General features: G+C 46.6%; 1 protein-coding gene across 2 annotated transcripts in view; it reads right to left on the bottom strand.

Annotated features, from left to right (window-relative positions):
• Window positions 1-256: 256 nt before the first annotated feature.
• Window positions 257-13,474, bottom strand: part of LOC143154207 (uncharacterized) — a 115,113-nt gene continuing 101,895 nt past the window's right edge. Inside the window, exons 1-2 of one of the 2 annotated variants that reach the window (XR_012994024.1) lie at window positions 1,414-2,146; window positions 337-430 (exon numbers count right to left, since the gene is read on the bottom strand). Coding sequence is in view for 1 of the 2 variants with exons in the window: in XM_076326123.1 (XP_076182238.1) it covers window positions 281-430 (150 nt within the window). In the remaining variant the exon portion in view is untranslated. Of the gene's footprint in view, window positions 431-1,413; window positions 2,147-13,474 lie in introns of those variants that run through there. The other variant, XM_076326123.1, reaches the window with a different exon arrangement.

The following is a 13,474-nucleotide window of genomic DNA, read 5'->3' as shown; positions in this document are numbered from 1 at the left end:
TCAGAACGCCGGATGATACATCCTTCCATTCGGTTCACGGGCTGAACTTCGACCTCTGGAGTATCGTTAGCGGCTCGACGGTGTCCTGGGTCAAACCGGTCGGGCCGACATGGTGCCAGCCGACGCTGGACGAGGGTGTCGGTCACGAGGTTGCGTTCAATCGTCCTTCCGCGTTCGGGACGTGCTCGCTTCGGTATTCCTAGGACCCGACGACGCGTCGGGTCACGGGGCAACGTTCGCGAGGATCTTCCGGGAACATCGAGAACTCTTCGGCTAGGAGTTACCCTTCTCCGTTCTCCCCGATGGATTCGAGTCGTATTCGGGCGTAAGTTCGGTACGGGCTACGGTACTCTACGAACGCGGGACCTCTTTCGCTGGATGCTCCTCGAACGGAGACAAGTGTACCAGGTTCGAGGTGTCCCGAATCTACCTGGAAGCGAGAAAATTCAGATCCGGTGAGTGGATCGTCGAAGACGAAGGGCGCGAGTGATATTCAGTCGCGCGGAAGAATTGATTCGGAGACGTCTAGGGACGGAAAGGGTCGGTCCCAGGAGTCCTCGAGGCGCGTAGGCGTCACCCCGAGTCCCGTCGGTGATGCGACCAACCCTTTCGGCCCGTAATCCGTTTAACGAAGGCTTCCAGGAGGCTTTATCTCGCGACCGGAACCCTTTAACCGTGTCTGGCGAGCCTCGGAGCAACGCGAGAGCCCCGGAATGCCGTGCGATACGTGGCGCGAGGGCTGTTCAGAGACGATGGACGAGGAGAAACGGGGACGGGGAGGGTGAGGCGGAACGGGTTGACACGGACAGGAACGGCTCGCACACTTTTCACGCGGCCGGCTAGTGACGTCACCGTTCATTCAGTAATTTTTGCGCACGTCACCGGGGCTGACACACCGGATCCAGGTGGTTCCAGGAGGGGTTGGACCGGCCGCGGTGGTGGGGACGGAAAAAATAGGGGAAAAAGAACTCCCGCCGGCAGGCAACCCCCACACGCCACACGGGATACCCAGCCCCTACGCACGTACAACCGCGTGTCAAACTGCACGTGGTACGTTACCACGTTGCTCTACGGAGCGCTCGAACCCCTCGGGATCGAACAACTCTGGACACGCGCGACGATTCCGCTTCGCTCCGCTCCGTTCCTCCCGAGATATCGAAATCGTCGAGAGGGACTCGATCGTCGACCGGCCGTTAGTAATTCGTGCTCGATCGAAGGGACGGTAACCGGGTACAATTATCGCGCGAGAACGTTCGTCAAGATGGACGACGCGTTAACGAATACGTGGACGTCTCTCGATCGATCCGCAGGGTACGCGTTCGATGAAAGATTCTCGCGAACCAACCGAAAGAACCTCGAACCGACCCAGCGACGGCTAAGATCCCCGCTTAACTTCGCATTCAAATCTCTTACCGGGCCAGTGGCGTGTTCGCACTTCCGGTGGTAATGTCTCGTTACGAACGCTATCGGCCGAGGAAACGGTCGACGAGCGTGTATCGTTCAACGATCTACTCGCTCTTCGCGGTTTCGGTTACATACTCGGTGCGACGTATCGGTTTTCCACGGCTCGATCGCCGGTCAGTCGGAAGCTCCTCCTCCGGCGGTGTATCGAGAAACCGTGTTGCAAAAATCGGCGCGAGATTCCTCCGCGGTATCGCCGCGTCCGTGCCGGCGTTCCGTTCGCGAGAGTTTAACGTTTTCATCCAATACCAGCGCGCAAAGAATCCCATCGAAGACACACTCACTGGCCGAACGTGTTCACCGACGGACTATCAATGACACTTGCATCGTCGTCACCACCACCGGAACAAATATCACACCGATCGGTCGCGAGGGTGGCTGTCACTGAGATCCACGAAACGGCGAAAGATACGGCGAATCCTCGATGCCGGACGATGACGGAACGATCGCGAACGATCGCGAACGATCGCGAAGACGGTCCGGTCCGTGTTGGTCCTCGCGGTCCAGAGGGTCTCGTGAAACTGTGCAACACCGGACCGGGGGGTTCAGTACCGGTACGCGCACCGTAGGTTTTCCTCCGAGGAACGGGGAATCCAGCCGAGACGCGAGGAATCACTTTGGACTCGGTCGACACGGACCAGGCGTGTTTTGGTAGTCGGAGCCGTATCTCGGGACACCCGTTGGGGGCCACTAACTATAATTTCGGCGGTTCGTGTGAGGCAACAGCCGTTGACGCACTGGTCCATGCCAACACACGCAGCATCCCTTTCCCCTTTCCCGGTCCCTCTGGCACCCCTCTGGCACCCCACTCCTTCCCGTGGTGGCGTCTCTGTTCAGCGTCGGTGTCCTCCTCTCTGTCTCGCCGGCTCGCCGGCTCGCCGGCTCGCCTCTCTTTCGTCCCTCGTTCTCGACGGGCTGGCTCCCGGCCCTCTTTCTCTCTCGCCTCCGTTGCTCTTTATCGCTTTATCTCCCACCGGACCCCCAACCCCTAACCCTCTCCCTCTCCCTCTCCCTCTCCCTCTCCCTCTCCCTCACCGCCCTTTCGGTTCTCTCTTTCCACCCTCGGCTCGACCCTTTTGCGGTGTGGCTCGCGTGCGTCTGACGGACCACCGGTGGGAGGAAACCGCTTCGATCGATCTATCGAGCGCGATTCACCGGGACCGGGAGGACCGACTTTTTTTCGCCTTCGACTTGCCGCTGCTGCCCGCGCCGACCGAAATTCGCGGGACTACGACTCGTAACGAGTGCTCGTTGCGTTTAATTAGCCGCCTACCCGGCCGAAAGTTAACGAGGAGACGCGACCCGCGCGTCATTATTGTTCGCGTGTTTGCGAGCCCCGATTGTTTACACGCCGATACGGAACACGATACTCGGTATCGAGCGATCGCCAACTACGACGATGGACCTTTCGACGGGGGTTTCCCAACCGAACAATCCGAGTACAACCCGGATCGAACCGAACGTCCCTGTTCCTTCGCGAACATCGATCGATTCGAACCACGACCTTTATCCGCGATCTTTCGCGCTGAAACTTACGAACGATCGTTTTCGGCGAACTCGACGTTTCTCGTTACGGGAGATCGATCCTACGGGACGCGGAGTTACGGCGGTGCAAGAAGCACGGAAGATCCAAGTATCGATCTTCCGTGCAGAAGTCCGCTCGTCATCGTGCGTGTTTGCCCGCCGGCAAGTCCGCGACCGGTCGACTATCGTCAGGATATATTCGCACAGGAAATGGGTAGTTCCATTGTTTGCACGTTCGTACAAACAGTGCAGCTGCGAGGATGCGCCGGACTGGTCGCTCTCTGTTTGATTTTCGAAAGTGAAGCTCCATTGGAGCGTATGTCGGCGCGGTGTACAGTGGCGAGTGTGTCTGCAGGTTTCGATCGACGGACGAAAGAATCGAGAGGACACTTGGAAGGAAGCGCCGATGGTGGAAGATACACCGTTCGAAACGAGTTCATCCGCGATCGAGCTATTGCGAGAAATTTATCCGACGAGTCTGCTATTAATTTCGCCGCCATTTCAAATTTATAGTCAGTTACGTCGAGTGTTTTCAATTTCGGAAAACGACGCGAAAGATAGTTCAAAACCGCGTCTCTTGGTAACTCGCGGGGACGATTGAAAAGAATCGCCGATAGGATAAACGTTTCGTCGCCATTGGTAATCGTAGTATTATATTTGGAATTTTAAAGTTCGCGAGTGTTTTAAATTTTTTAGAAGCAAGGTAAAAGATGTTCATCCCTTGATAACGTACCGGAGCGGTTGAAAAGAAGCATCGATCGCGAGAGATACTCGATTCGAGGCAGTATCGGTTGCACGTTGTTTTAAATCTTTTGTACGGAAGGATCTCTCAGTTACCCAAGTACCCAATGGTTGAACTCCATTTTTCATTTCTGTCGAGCACTGTCAAAGCATCGACGCATCCAACGCTTTACATCTGCTCCAATTAACCCGAACCCTCTACAACCAAGACCATGGACTCTCGACGTTCTCTTCTTCCGAACACTTCCGTCGAGATTCCCCGAATTGGACTCCTCGAGTTCGATTCAAATTATGGCGTTCGTTGTTTCGCGATCGAACCTTTGAAATTGGTACCCCTCCTCGACCATTCCCGTTCCACGTTTGCGCGATCCAAGACATTTTTCGGAACCCTTCGTTCGAACCCGATTCGCAAACCAGCCACCGATTCGAAACCTCGAAACCTCGAACGAACGAGTTTCCGGGAGGGTTTGTAACCGCGTTAGAACGACGAAACGCGAGGAAAACGAGCGAAGCAGAGGCCATGGCGCCGCGGTGCCCCTCCAATCTGTCGTTTATTTGAATAACAGCAACGAGGTCCGCGGAATGAATCGCGCGAGCAGCAGAAGCGCCGGTATTCAGCGGCGAGCGATTCGCCGACGAGACGGTGACAAACAGCGATACGCTGGAAACGTGGAAACTGGACGGCCGTCGTCGTATTGACAAACGACCTAACGCCCGTGTGGACCGTTGCGTTCGACGAGATTCGAATTATCTCTGCCGACGCTTGTCAATGCAAATGCCATACCTACATTCAATTACCGCTCGTCACGCTCCGATCAGCGCGCAACCGGGGGACCGCGGAATATTCCCGCTCGATTTCTTTCCGCGCCTCTTTCCCACCCCTTCGCGCGCCATTTTTCGCGACGATAACTCGCGATCTCTCCTTTTTACGAAGAATAATTCCTCCTCGAGGACAAACACTCGAACGCGCTGCGACCGTTCGAACCGAATCAACTTCGCGATCGTTTCCTCGTACTCGTTGTCTTTCAACGAAAATCGATTTTCAATCGGAATCGTCGATCTCGAGCCGAGTACTCTACAAGTCTTGACAATCGATCGTTGTTACGACTAATCGCGAAGACATTCTCGGTTAATACTGTCGGTTAATACTTTTTAGTTGTTCTCTATCCGATATTTTTTAATGCCGCGTTTATTTGGTTCTCGACGGAAAGAATTCGTTCGTAGGAGACTTCCTTTTCGAGACGATAAAGTTTGAAAATACGCGAAGAATTCATGAATCGATTCAATCGAATTTCAGTTCAATGCGTTTCGTTACAGATGTCACGTTTGTACGCGATGAAGATAGTAATTTACGAACAGACACTTAAATACCGAAAACACTTCGTAATTGGGAGAGAGAATGATCGTTTAAAACTTTGTTTAACCCTTTCGCTACGGTCGAACTGGTCGTGCAACTGGACCGTCAGTATAGTATATCGGTGCGCAAACAGTGCGCGTTGTTCTACGCTACATCGTTCATCGTAGCTACATCGGTACAAAATGATAACCGATAAATTGCCAGCATTTTCATTTATTAACGTACAGTGAACCAGAAACAGGGCGGATGTTAAAAATGTATACGATACACGAAAGCAACTCGATCCGTTAACGAGAAGTTTTCAAAATCGATCGTCTCCCAAAATGAAGTCTCGTAAAGAAAAATTTCGTTCCACGTTTTAGACTTATTTCAGGGAAACGAATATTCCGATTTTACCACGAATCGCGAAAAATATCTATATCGCTTTAAAGTTTCGATAAAAAATATTATTGCTCGCTGCAAATAATCGAAATTGAAAACGCGATATTAAATGTTTACTTTTTTCTCGATTTCTTTCGGCAAACTTTGTAACGTTGCAAGGTGCGTTGCAAATTACTTTAGACAGAATTTTCTTTTCGAAATCGTTGGAACGAGACAATATTAAACGAAATAATCCACGAGCGATTATTTCGTCCAGAAATTATTTTGAAAGCGTTATCGATTATCTACACAACTTTCGAATGGCTCGACGAGAACAATGTAAACAAATGTTAAAAATTAAACGATCGAATCTGCTGGCTCGTTAAGTCCGAGCGATAACTTAACAAACGCGAAATCGGAGCGAATTGCGGACAATGAGAAAAGTCAATTTGAATTACTAAAACAATGTTTATATTACCGTCAGAATGTATGACAATATACGTCCTATTCAATTTGAAAGCGATAATTTCGATGACGTTCGCAAAATATCGGAACGTGTCTATTGTGGTAAATTTTCAGGGCGCAAAGCTAGAGACGAAATCTACTTGGAGACGATCGAACGATCAACGACGAGGGGTTTGTAAAATGGAATTTTTGCGTTGGAAAGAAGTGAAAGTGTTTGATGGAGCGTTCGTGACAACTGGTCAACGTTTACGTTGATCTTTCAGTCTATAAGGATCCCTGGATCGACGCAAAACACCGTGCGACGAGGGGACGAATGACAGTAATTAATGGTCTTGCTGTCGATAAACGATCGTTGTGGAGGAGCGCTCGTGTCTGCGCTTCATTATCGAGTGGCACTTTTTGACGAGCATCATGGTTTTGGTAAACTACCTTTTACTCTCGGCTTTCGATATTCGAGACATCGATAAACAGGTCTATAACCCGTTGCACTCGAGAGGTGACTCTCGATCGCCACTCGATTCGATGCGGTAACTCGAGAGGTGACTTTCGGTCGTCGCTAGGTTTGCCGCGGTAAGTCGAGCGGTGACAATTTTTATTTCAGTTCGATTTCTTTGGAACTCGAGGAGGTGGAATCGGATAAACGGGAAGAGGAGGAATCGGATCAACGGAAAGGGGAGAAAACTGATACAGGAGAAGACGAGGAATCGGATAAACGAAAAGTGGAGAAATTGGATACACCAAATATCGCGCCATATCGTTTCGATAGGCCCCACGGAAAAAGACCAAGAACTACCTATTATTTTCAGTAATTCCATTAGTATATTCGTACAGTAATAGACTATTCCTCAATCATATTTTGTGCACAGTATTAATCGTACCTTTAGACACTGTAATTAAATTTCAAAGTGCCGTTGTTAATGAATTCGACAGAACCATGTTCGCATAGTTTACTATATATTCTTTATTTCATGTCGCTCTACTTCTTTCATTGACAAATATTTCTTACATCAGTATCATCCAAAAATCCCTTTCCATCGTCCAGTCGTTAGTAAACGTTTTATTTACGAACCGAAAGATAAAAATGGGCGAACGAAGGCTAGAATAAAAGCCTCCCCTATCGACCAATAACTAAGCCGATTGTTCTCAATAAACGAGTACGTGTTCAAAAATTAATCGTACATCGTTTCGATAGATTTCGATCGTTTCGATTTTAAATACTTCTGTTTTTAAATTTTACGTTTAATTTTGTCACCGGTCGATCACGAAATCGATTCTGCCACTTGGATCGTCGAGATCAACCTGTGGAGCACGTGCCAAGATCGTTCTTTCTCCCGCGTATCGAGTGCAGGATAACGCGGCCGATGGAAGCGCAATACGGAGCACGTGTCGTCGAAGAAAGCCGAAACACGATCACGCATCGATGTGCGATTCATCGAAAAACCGCGCTGCGCGCGAATCGATACTCGTGAAACGTTCGTTGGAACGACGAACGGAAAACGATCGGCGGAAACGCGACAGAAAAGAGGAAAACGCGCGGTTCTGCGGACATCGTCGGGTCTGACCGCAAACGGTCCCGTTCCCCTTAATTCCTCAATTCTAAACGCGGGAAGATTATTAATCTCGTCTCGTGTCGTCGAACATCCCTGTCTCGAGTACTAAACACTGAACGTGTTCGTAACAATCTACGTTGTTCGTTTTATCGGTTACATCGGTGTATTCAAAATCGAGTGTACGTTTCGAGCACCGAATCGAACGTTCGCAGTTTTCGATTAAAAATAATAAAACGTTCATTAACGACAAAATGTGTACGCGTAGTTGTGAAATTTAATGGTTAAAATGGGTAATACAAGCGCGAGTCTAGGTGTATTCACGAGTGAAAATTATTCGAGCGAACGTCGTGTATGTTTCTTGATACGAACAGCAACAGATTTGCGAGAAACGTTTTCTTGGTATACGCAGGTTCTCTTTGGCCGAGAAATACAAATTTGAAATTATAATTAAAAGGATAGTTCGTTCTATAATCGAATGAACTTGATCGGTTGTATTCTATTTCATTCAATTTTTGAATAATTTTATATCGTAATACCGAAAAGGATCGAGACGTAAAAGTACAAGTTATAGAACGTTCGTTGACACGAATAATTGATAATTAAAATGACGAGTGTTGGGAATAAATACAAACTCCAGACGTTGCACAAAATGAAGAAAGTAGAGCACGATAGTTTCATAGCGAAAAGGGCCCACACGTGAGGCCAAAATATTAAGTCGAATGATAACGTACAAGCGTCGACAAACGTACACAATTTTCACCGTTTGATCTATTTTTTCGCGACCAAGAGAAATAGTCAACATCCAAACGAAAAAAAGATCAAGACTATTCAATTTCTCGACACAGATAGAGATAATTCCGCTCGATAATTTAATCGAGCCACACATTCTTCCTCGTGGTGACGTTTCGGTTTTGGCAAGAAGAGTTTCCGTTACTCCGTTTCGTTCGCCCCGTGCGATCGTCAATCGCTATACAAGCAACGTTCCAGCCACGATTCGAGACACTAGTATTTCGAGAACAAGTTCTACGATTCGAGACCGAGCGCAAAATACAACGGTCCATCGTTAACCCTCGCGGTCTCGGCTCCGATTTCGACATCGAAAGTGAAGAAGACCGAAACTCTTCCAAGATATCTTCTCTGTGTACTCTCGAACGGATCGTACGAACGACAACATTCATCGAGCTGTCGTCCTCCATGTTCGAACAACTATTTTAATCGAATTCGTCTTCGATGTTTCAACCACACCGGAACAACAACAACAACAACAACAACAACAACAACAGCGGCAGCAGCACGTGTCGCGGGGCGGCCGCGAACGCGAACGTGGACGCGGACGCGGACGCGGACACGGACGCGGACGTTTAACGACCGATCGGAAAAAGGAAAAAGTTACCGTACCATGCGTGGATAGCGGCAGGGGCGCGCGCGTGTTTCGAAACCGGCTCGTCGGTACGCTCGATTGGACAACAATACACGAAGAACGGTACCGGGGCACGAGCAGAGGCAGCGACAACAGCACAGCACCACCAGCAACCGTGCCGCGTGAACACTACGCCGCCATCCTCCACCCCCCGCCTCCCTCCCCACCCAAGGCCCCCCTGGACCCTCCCTCTCGGCGCGTCCCGCGCCCACACTCGACCGGGATCCTCGTCTCTGTTCCGCGGAGGGTAGTTTCGCTCTAACGACCGCGACCGCCCCGTTGGAACTGAAACTCTCTCCCCTCCGTGGGTGTCGCGCGCCCCCCTCCCGCGGACGGCCGCCCCTACCACGTGCCGCGGCCGCCCCTACGACCACGGAGACGGGGATCGTGCGCCCCGCGAGTAGGGGCGCCCGCCGTACGAACATGTGTAACACGCAGCCTTGATTACGCGCGGGCTTGTAAAAATTATTATTATGGCCGTGAGCGCGCGCCGCTACGGCCAACCCCGTACTCGCAACTATTTTACTCTTTACGGTATGCTTTTTTAGTTTTCAAAGCGCGGCACTGTTTTCGGGGACGACCGCGCGCCGAACGTGACCTTTCTTCGAAATTTCAATACCAAGGCACGATTCCTTTCGTTTTTCCGTGTTTCTTTCTTAGAAAAATGAAATGGAATCGAAGGGTGGACATTCAATCAAATGGAGGGGACAGATCTCGAGGATGGAGAATTTTTTTTTATTTTGAATCTTTCCGCCGATCATTTTACGAGGATATGAATTTTATCGAATTGCACTTTATTTTTCGAGAAGATATTTCGGACGAGAGGAAACGAAAACTCGAAGGTGGGAGATTTCGTGGAGTTCTCTACTGCTATTATGTACCTTTTTGAGGCACACTATAGAAACAGCATTTTGAATTCAAAAATTCAAAATTTTGAATATTCAAATATCCAAAAATTAAAATATTCAAATATTCACATATTCAAATATTCAAAATTCACAGCTTTTGTTAAAAGTGGTGTAGATTCGAAAACCTCTATGTACAGTATTAATAATTTTTACCCATTAATTGAAAATATAACTATAATTTCAATTTTACAGGGCTAAATTTAACATTAATCGTCGAATCTTACCCTTTACAGTTACCTTTTCTTGTTTCTCGTTTGTTACGCGTGTAATGTTAACGCATTATTATTATTATTGGATACAAGATTTTGCATTTGTGTAATGTTACTTTTTACGTTTAACGTAACAAACTTAAGATTCGCGACCGATTAATGAGAGCGATGATTTCCATGAACCTGGAAATAGTTAAATTCTTCGAAGAATCATTTTTATTTCTCAGTCAGAGGTATTACTATTATTATTATAATCGCGGAGCCTTTTTCCCAAAGAAACGGTAATCAGAAATCGGTGTCGATCGACCGTTCACCGAATACCGCGCTTCACGGAGACACACAGAGCGAAACCGCGTTAATTCCTGCGCAATCGACGAAAAGAAAAAAATACCAGAATACCGTTCCATGCCAGTAGCTCGATGCGGCCGGCATTTGTCTGCTTCAGCAGCTCATCAGCCGATACATTATCCGAATTATATTCCATACGAGATAAATAAATAACGCATGAGCCGAATGATCGATCCCGTTCACCGGCCGAAATATGTTAAGAATGTCTCTTTCGGTTTGCAACCCCTTCCAACCGTCACGATTATCCGTTACTGCTCACACTCGAAACGTTCGACACGATAGTCTTGTTAATGATACAATAATTCGTAAATTCTCCTACATAAATTTCCAATAGAAATAAATTTTAAGAATTATCGTTTCACTTTCTCCACTTAACCGTGTCTCGTTAACACCGATTGCCTAATCGGTGTCTAGTTCTTTCAGTTGCAACGCAACAAATAAGACTCTATAGTAGAATGTTGATTATTACAAATGACAAAGAGACAATATTGTCGATAAAGAAATTTTTCCCCGATCGATCCATAGAAAAAAGTGTAGGAAATTTTTCAATGGGAGAATATAGAAGTTAATCTCTTTAAACGATACTTATTTTGTTATGGGAACTGATAAAAAAAAAAAAGATTATCTACTTGTGTCTGTACTTTTGGTAATTTTAATAGAAGGTACAATGCATTTTTGCTTAATAGAATGTTCAAATATTTACGTGGATTTGTATAATAACCTTAAATGTATAAATTCTAACGTTCACATATATTCACGAAACAATACACACTTTGACCACTTTATTTGAGAATGTCTAACAAGAAGACGAGCGATAATAATCTAAATGATGATTCGGTAGATGTGGTCCTTTCATAAGTTTGCATATTTCAGTTTAAATAAACTGAATTCCATGAAAATATCTATACACGCACAGAAAATATTAAGTATCCGTTGAGTGGGCATGTTGTGCAGTTTGTTATGCATCTCACAATTAATTTATCGATTTATAGAACTCAATCGGTTTATTTTCAAACACTCGTTTGATCGTAATTTCAATACGTTCAAATGGTTAAAATAATTAGTCCTCAAAAGTTTGTTTCACTTTCGGAATAAATATATAATTATTACTAATTCTCGCAACAGTCTATGAATTATGTTCTCCTTTATTGAATTATTTATGAAAAATAGTAACCGTCTTGTTGAAATTTATTGTATTTTAATCTAAAAGAATACGTAGATAATTGTATACGTACATTTGACTAGAACTTGGCACAATGCAGAATTGAACATTTTCCTAAACCTGATCAGAGGCGAGTAAAATTTTTATTTAGACAAAAATGTCGAATAAAGGATAAAAGGATAAAAGATAAACATTTTTTGATAAAAATTACAATCTGAATAAACGTTACGAGTAAATAGTTGGAAGAAAAATTTGTTGGAAGAAAAGTTCTGTCTATTTTGGAGCACGAAGTGGATCATTCGTCGAAGAGTATATCTCGCGTGAAACGAATGAAAGGTAACTCGAGTAACGGTTAATTAAATAAAGATTACGAGTAAATACTTATTATAGGAAATGTTAAAGAATGAAAATTGTGTCTATTTGGGGGTCCGAAGTGGATCATTCGAAGAAATGGCTTCTGGGGGAGACACGATCCCGAACGGTCGATCCACGAGGCCAGTTTGCGACCGAGGAGTACAAGCGGCTTCCCCGGTTTCTGGTCGAAGTGGGGCTAACCGCAGAATCGGAGGCAAGATGGCAAAAGTAAGTCGAGAGTCGAGGGGCGGCGCTGTGGCCTGGCCAGCCCACTGGCGCATCCTCGTTCTTCTCTCTCCGACTCGAGCTAAGATCACCGAAGAACCTGCGCTCGTGAAAACACCAGACCATTCTTTACTCTGCGATTGGTTCTCCGTCACCCTGATTTCGTGTTGACAAAAAATTCTATTCGCGAAATTCGCAAAATTCGACTTACCTCGAAGGATACAGAATCTTTTCAGTGGCGTAGAATTTTCCTTTTCGTAAATTTTTATTTTTTGGGACAATGGTTCTAAAAGATCAAATTCCAGGCTTTCTATGATAGAAATTCAAAAAAGACTCGAAATATCACGATGGGGCAAAATTGAGCGTTGTTGAAAACACGTATCTATAATTCCCTACTGCTTAATCGCAGAAAAATTTAAGCGTAGTTTCTACCGACAGTGGATAAAGCATTTTTAATACCGTCTAAAATAAAATTACACGTGATCTCAAATTTGAAAAGAAATGGAATATTACGTCACGCTTACGTTTGCTCCTCTATCGTCGACACAATCTTAATTTCAAATTAAACTATGAATTTCTGAAGATATCGAGATACCCTTACGGTTTATCCACGACGGTTGAAAGAAAAATGATCAGTCGACGAAAGCGGACTGAAAACCGTGCTTAAAATCCAGGCTCTGAGACAGCGAAAAAAATGAAAGAGCACGGTCCTGTTCAAAGTCTCCAGGCGCGAAGCTCGAAAGGGTCGTTGACTTTCGGACAGTGGAGGGCAACGAAATCCAAAAATCCTCCGGAGCAGCCCGTAAAAGGCCAGAATAAACATTTCCTGAACGGTTAGTAGCGATGTGGCGGGCGAGAGGGTGCAGAACGCGAGGGTAAGGGGGTGTTGCGGTTTCGGAGGGCGGAGGGCGGAGGTTGGTTCCAGACGCCGGGTGGCGCGAGAGAAACGAACGCGACTCAGCCGACCACGTGTCGGAGGAAGACGGATACCAGAGACGACTAAAAGTAGGCACGGAGAGTTCTCGCGTCGCCCAGACACCGAGAATGACGGCTGCTTCAAAGAAAACGGTGAATCGTTAAAGACGGCTTGCGTTTTTACACGCCTCCGTCGACGAATCGACGACCATCGAGCACGCGATGCGATGGAAAGACGAAAATTCAAGAAATTGGGCTTCCATAGCGATCCAAAGTTCCGTATTGTCGTAGACAATTTTTCATTAATACATTTTGAATCGTATTTCGAGTCTTGCATTTGCAATCTTCTCTTACACGAGTTCGAAGATCTTTCGCGCTTGTGAATTTCTGTTACTCGAGATAGATTTCGCGTAGATTTCTATTGCACACGTTACAGGATGTCTAATTGAAAAAAAGAGGGGGACGTTTTAGAAGA

Source organism: Ptiloglossa arizonensis, chromosome 14 (assembly GCF_051014685.1).
Source record: "Ptiloglossa arizonensis isolate GNS036 chromosome 14, iyPtiAriz1_principal, whole genome shotgun sequence".
Classification (NCBI taxonomy): Eukaryota; Metazoa; Arthropoda; class Insecta; order Hymenoptera; family Colletidae; genus Ptiloglossa; species Ptiloglossa arizonensis.
Note: the sequence above shows the minus strand (reverse complement) of the source record. Positions and strands in the feature narration are given on the sequence as shown.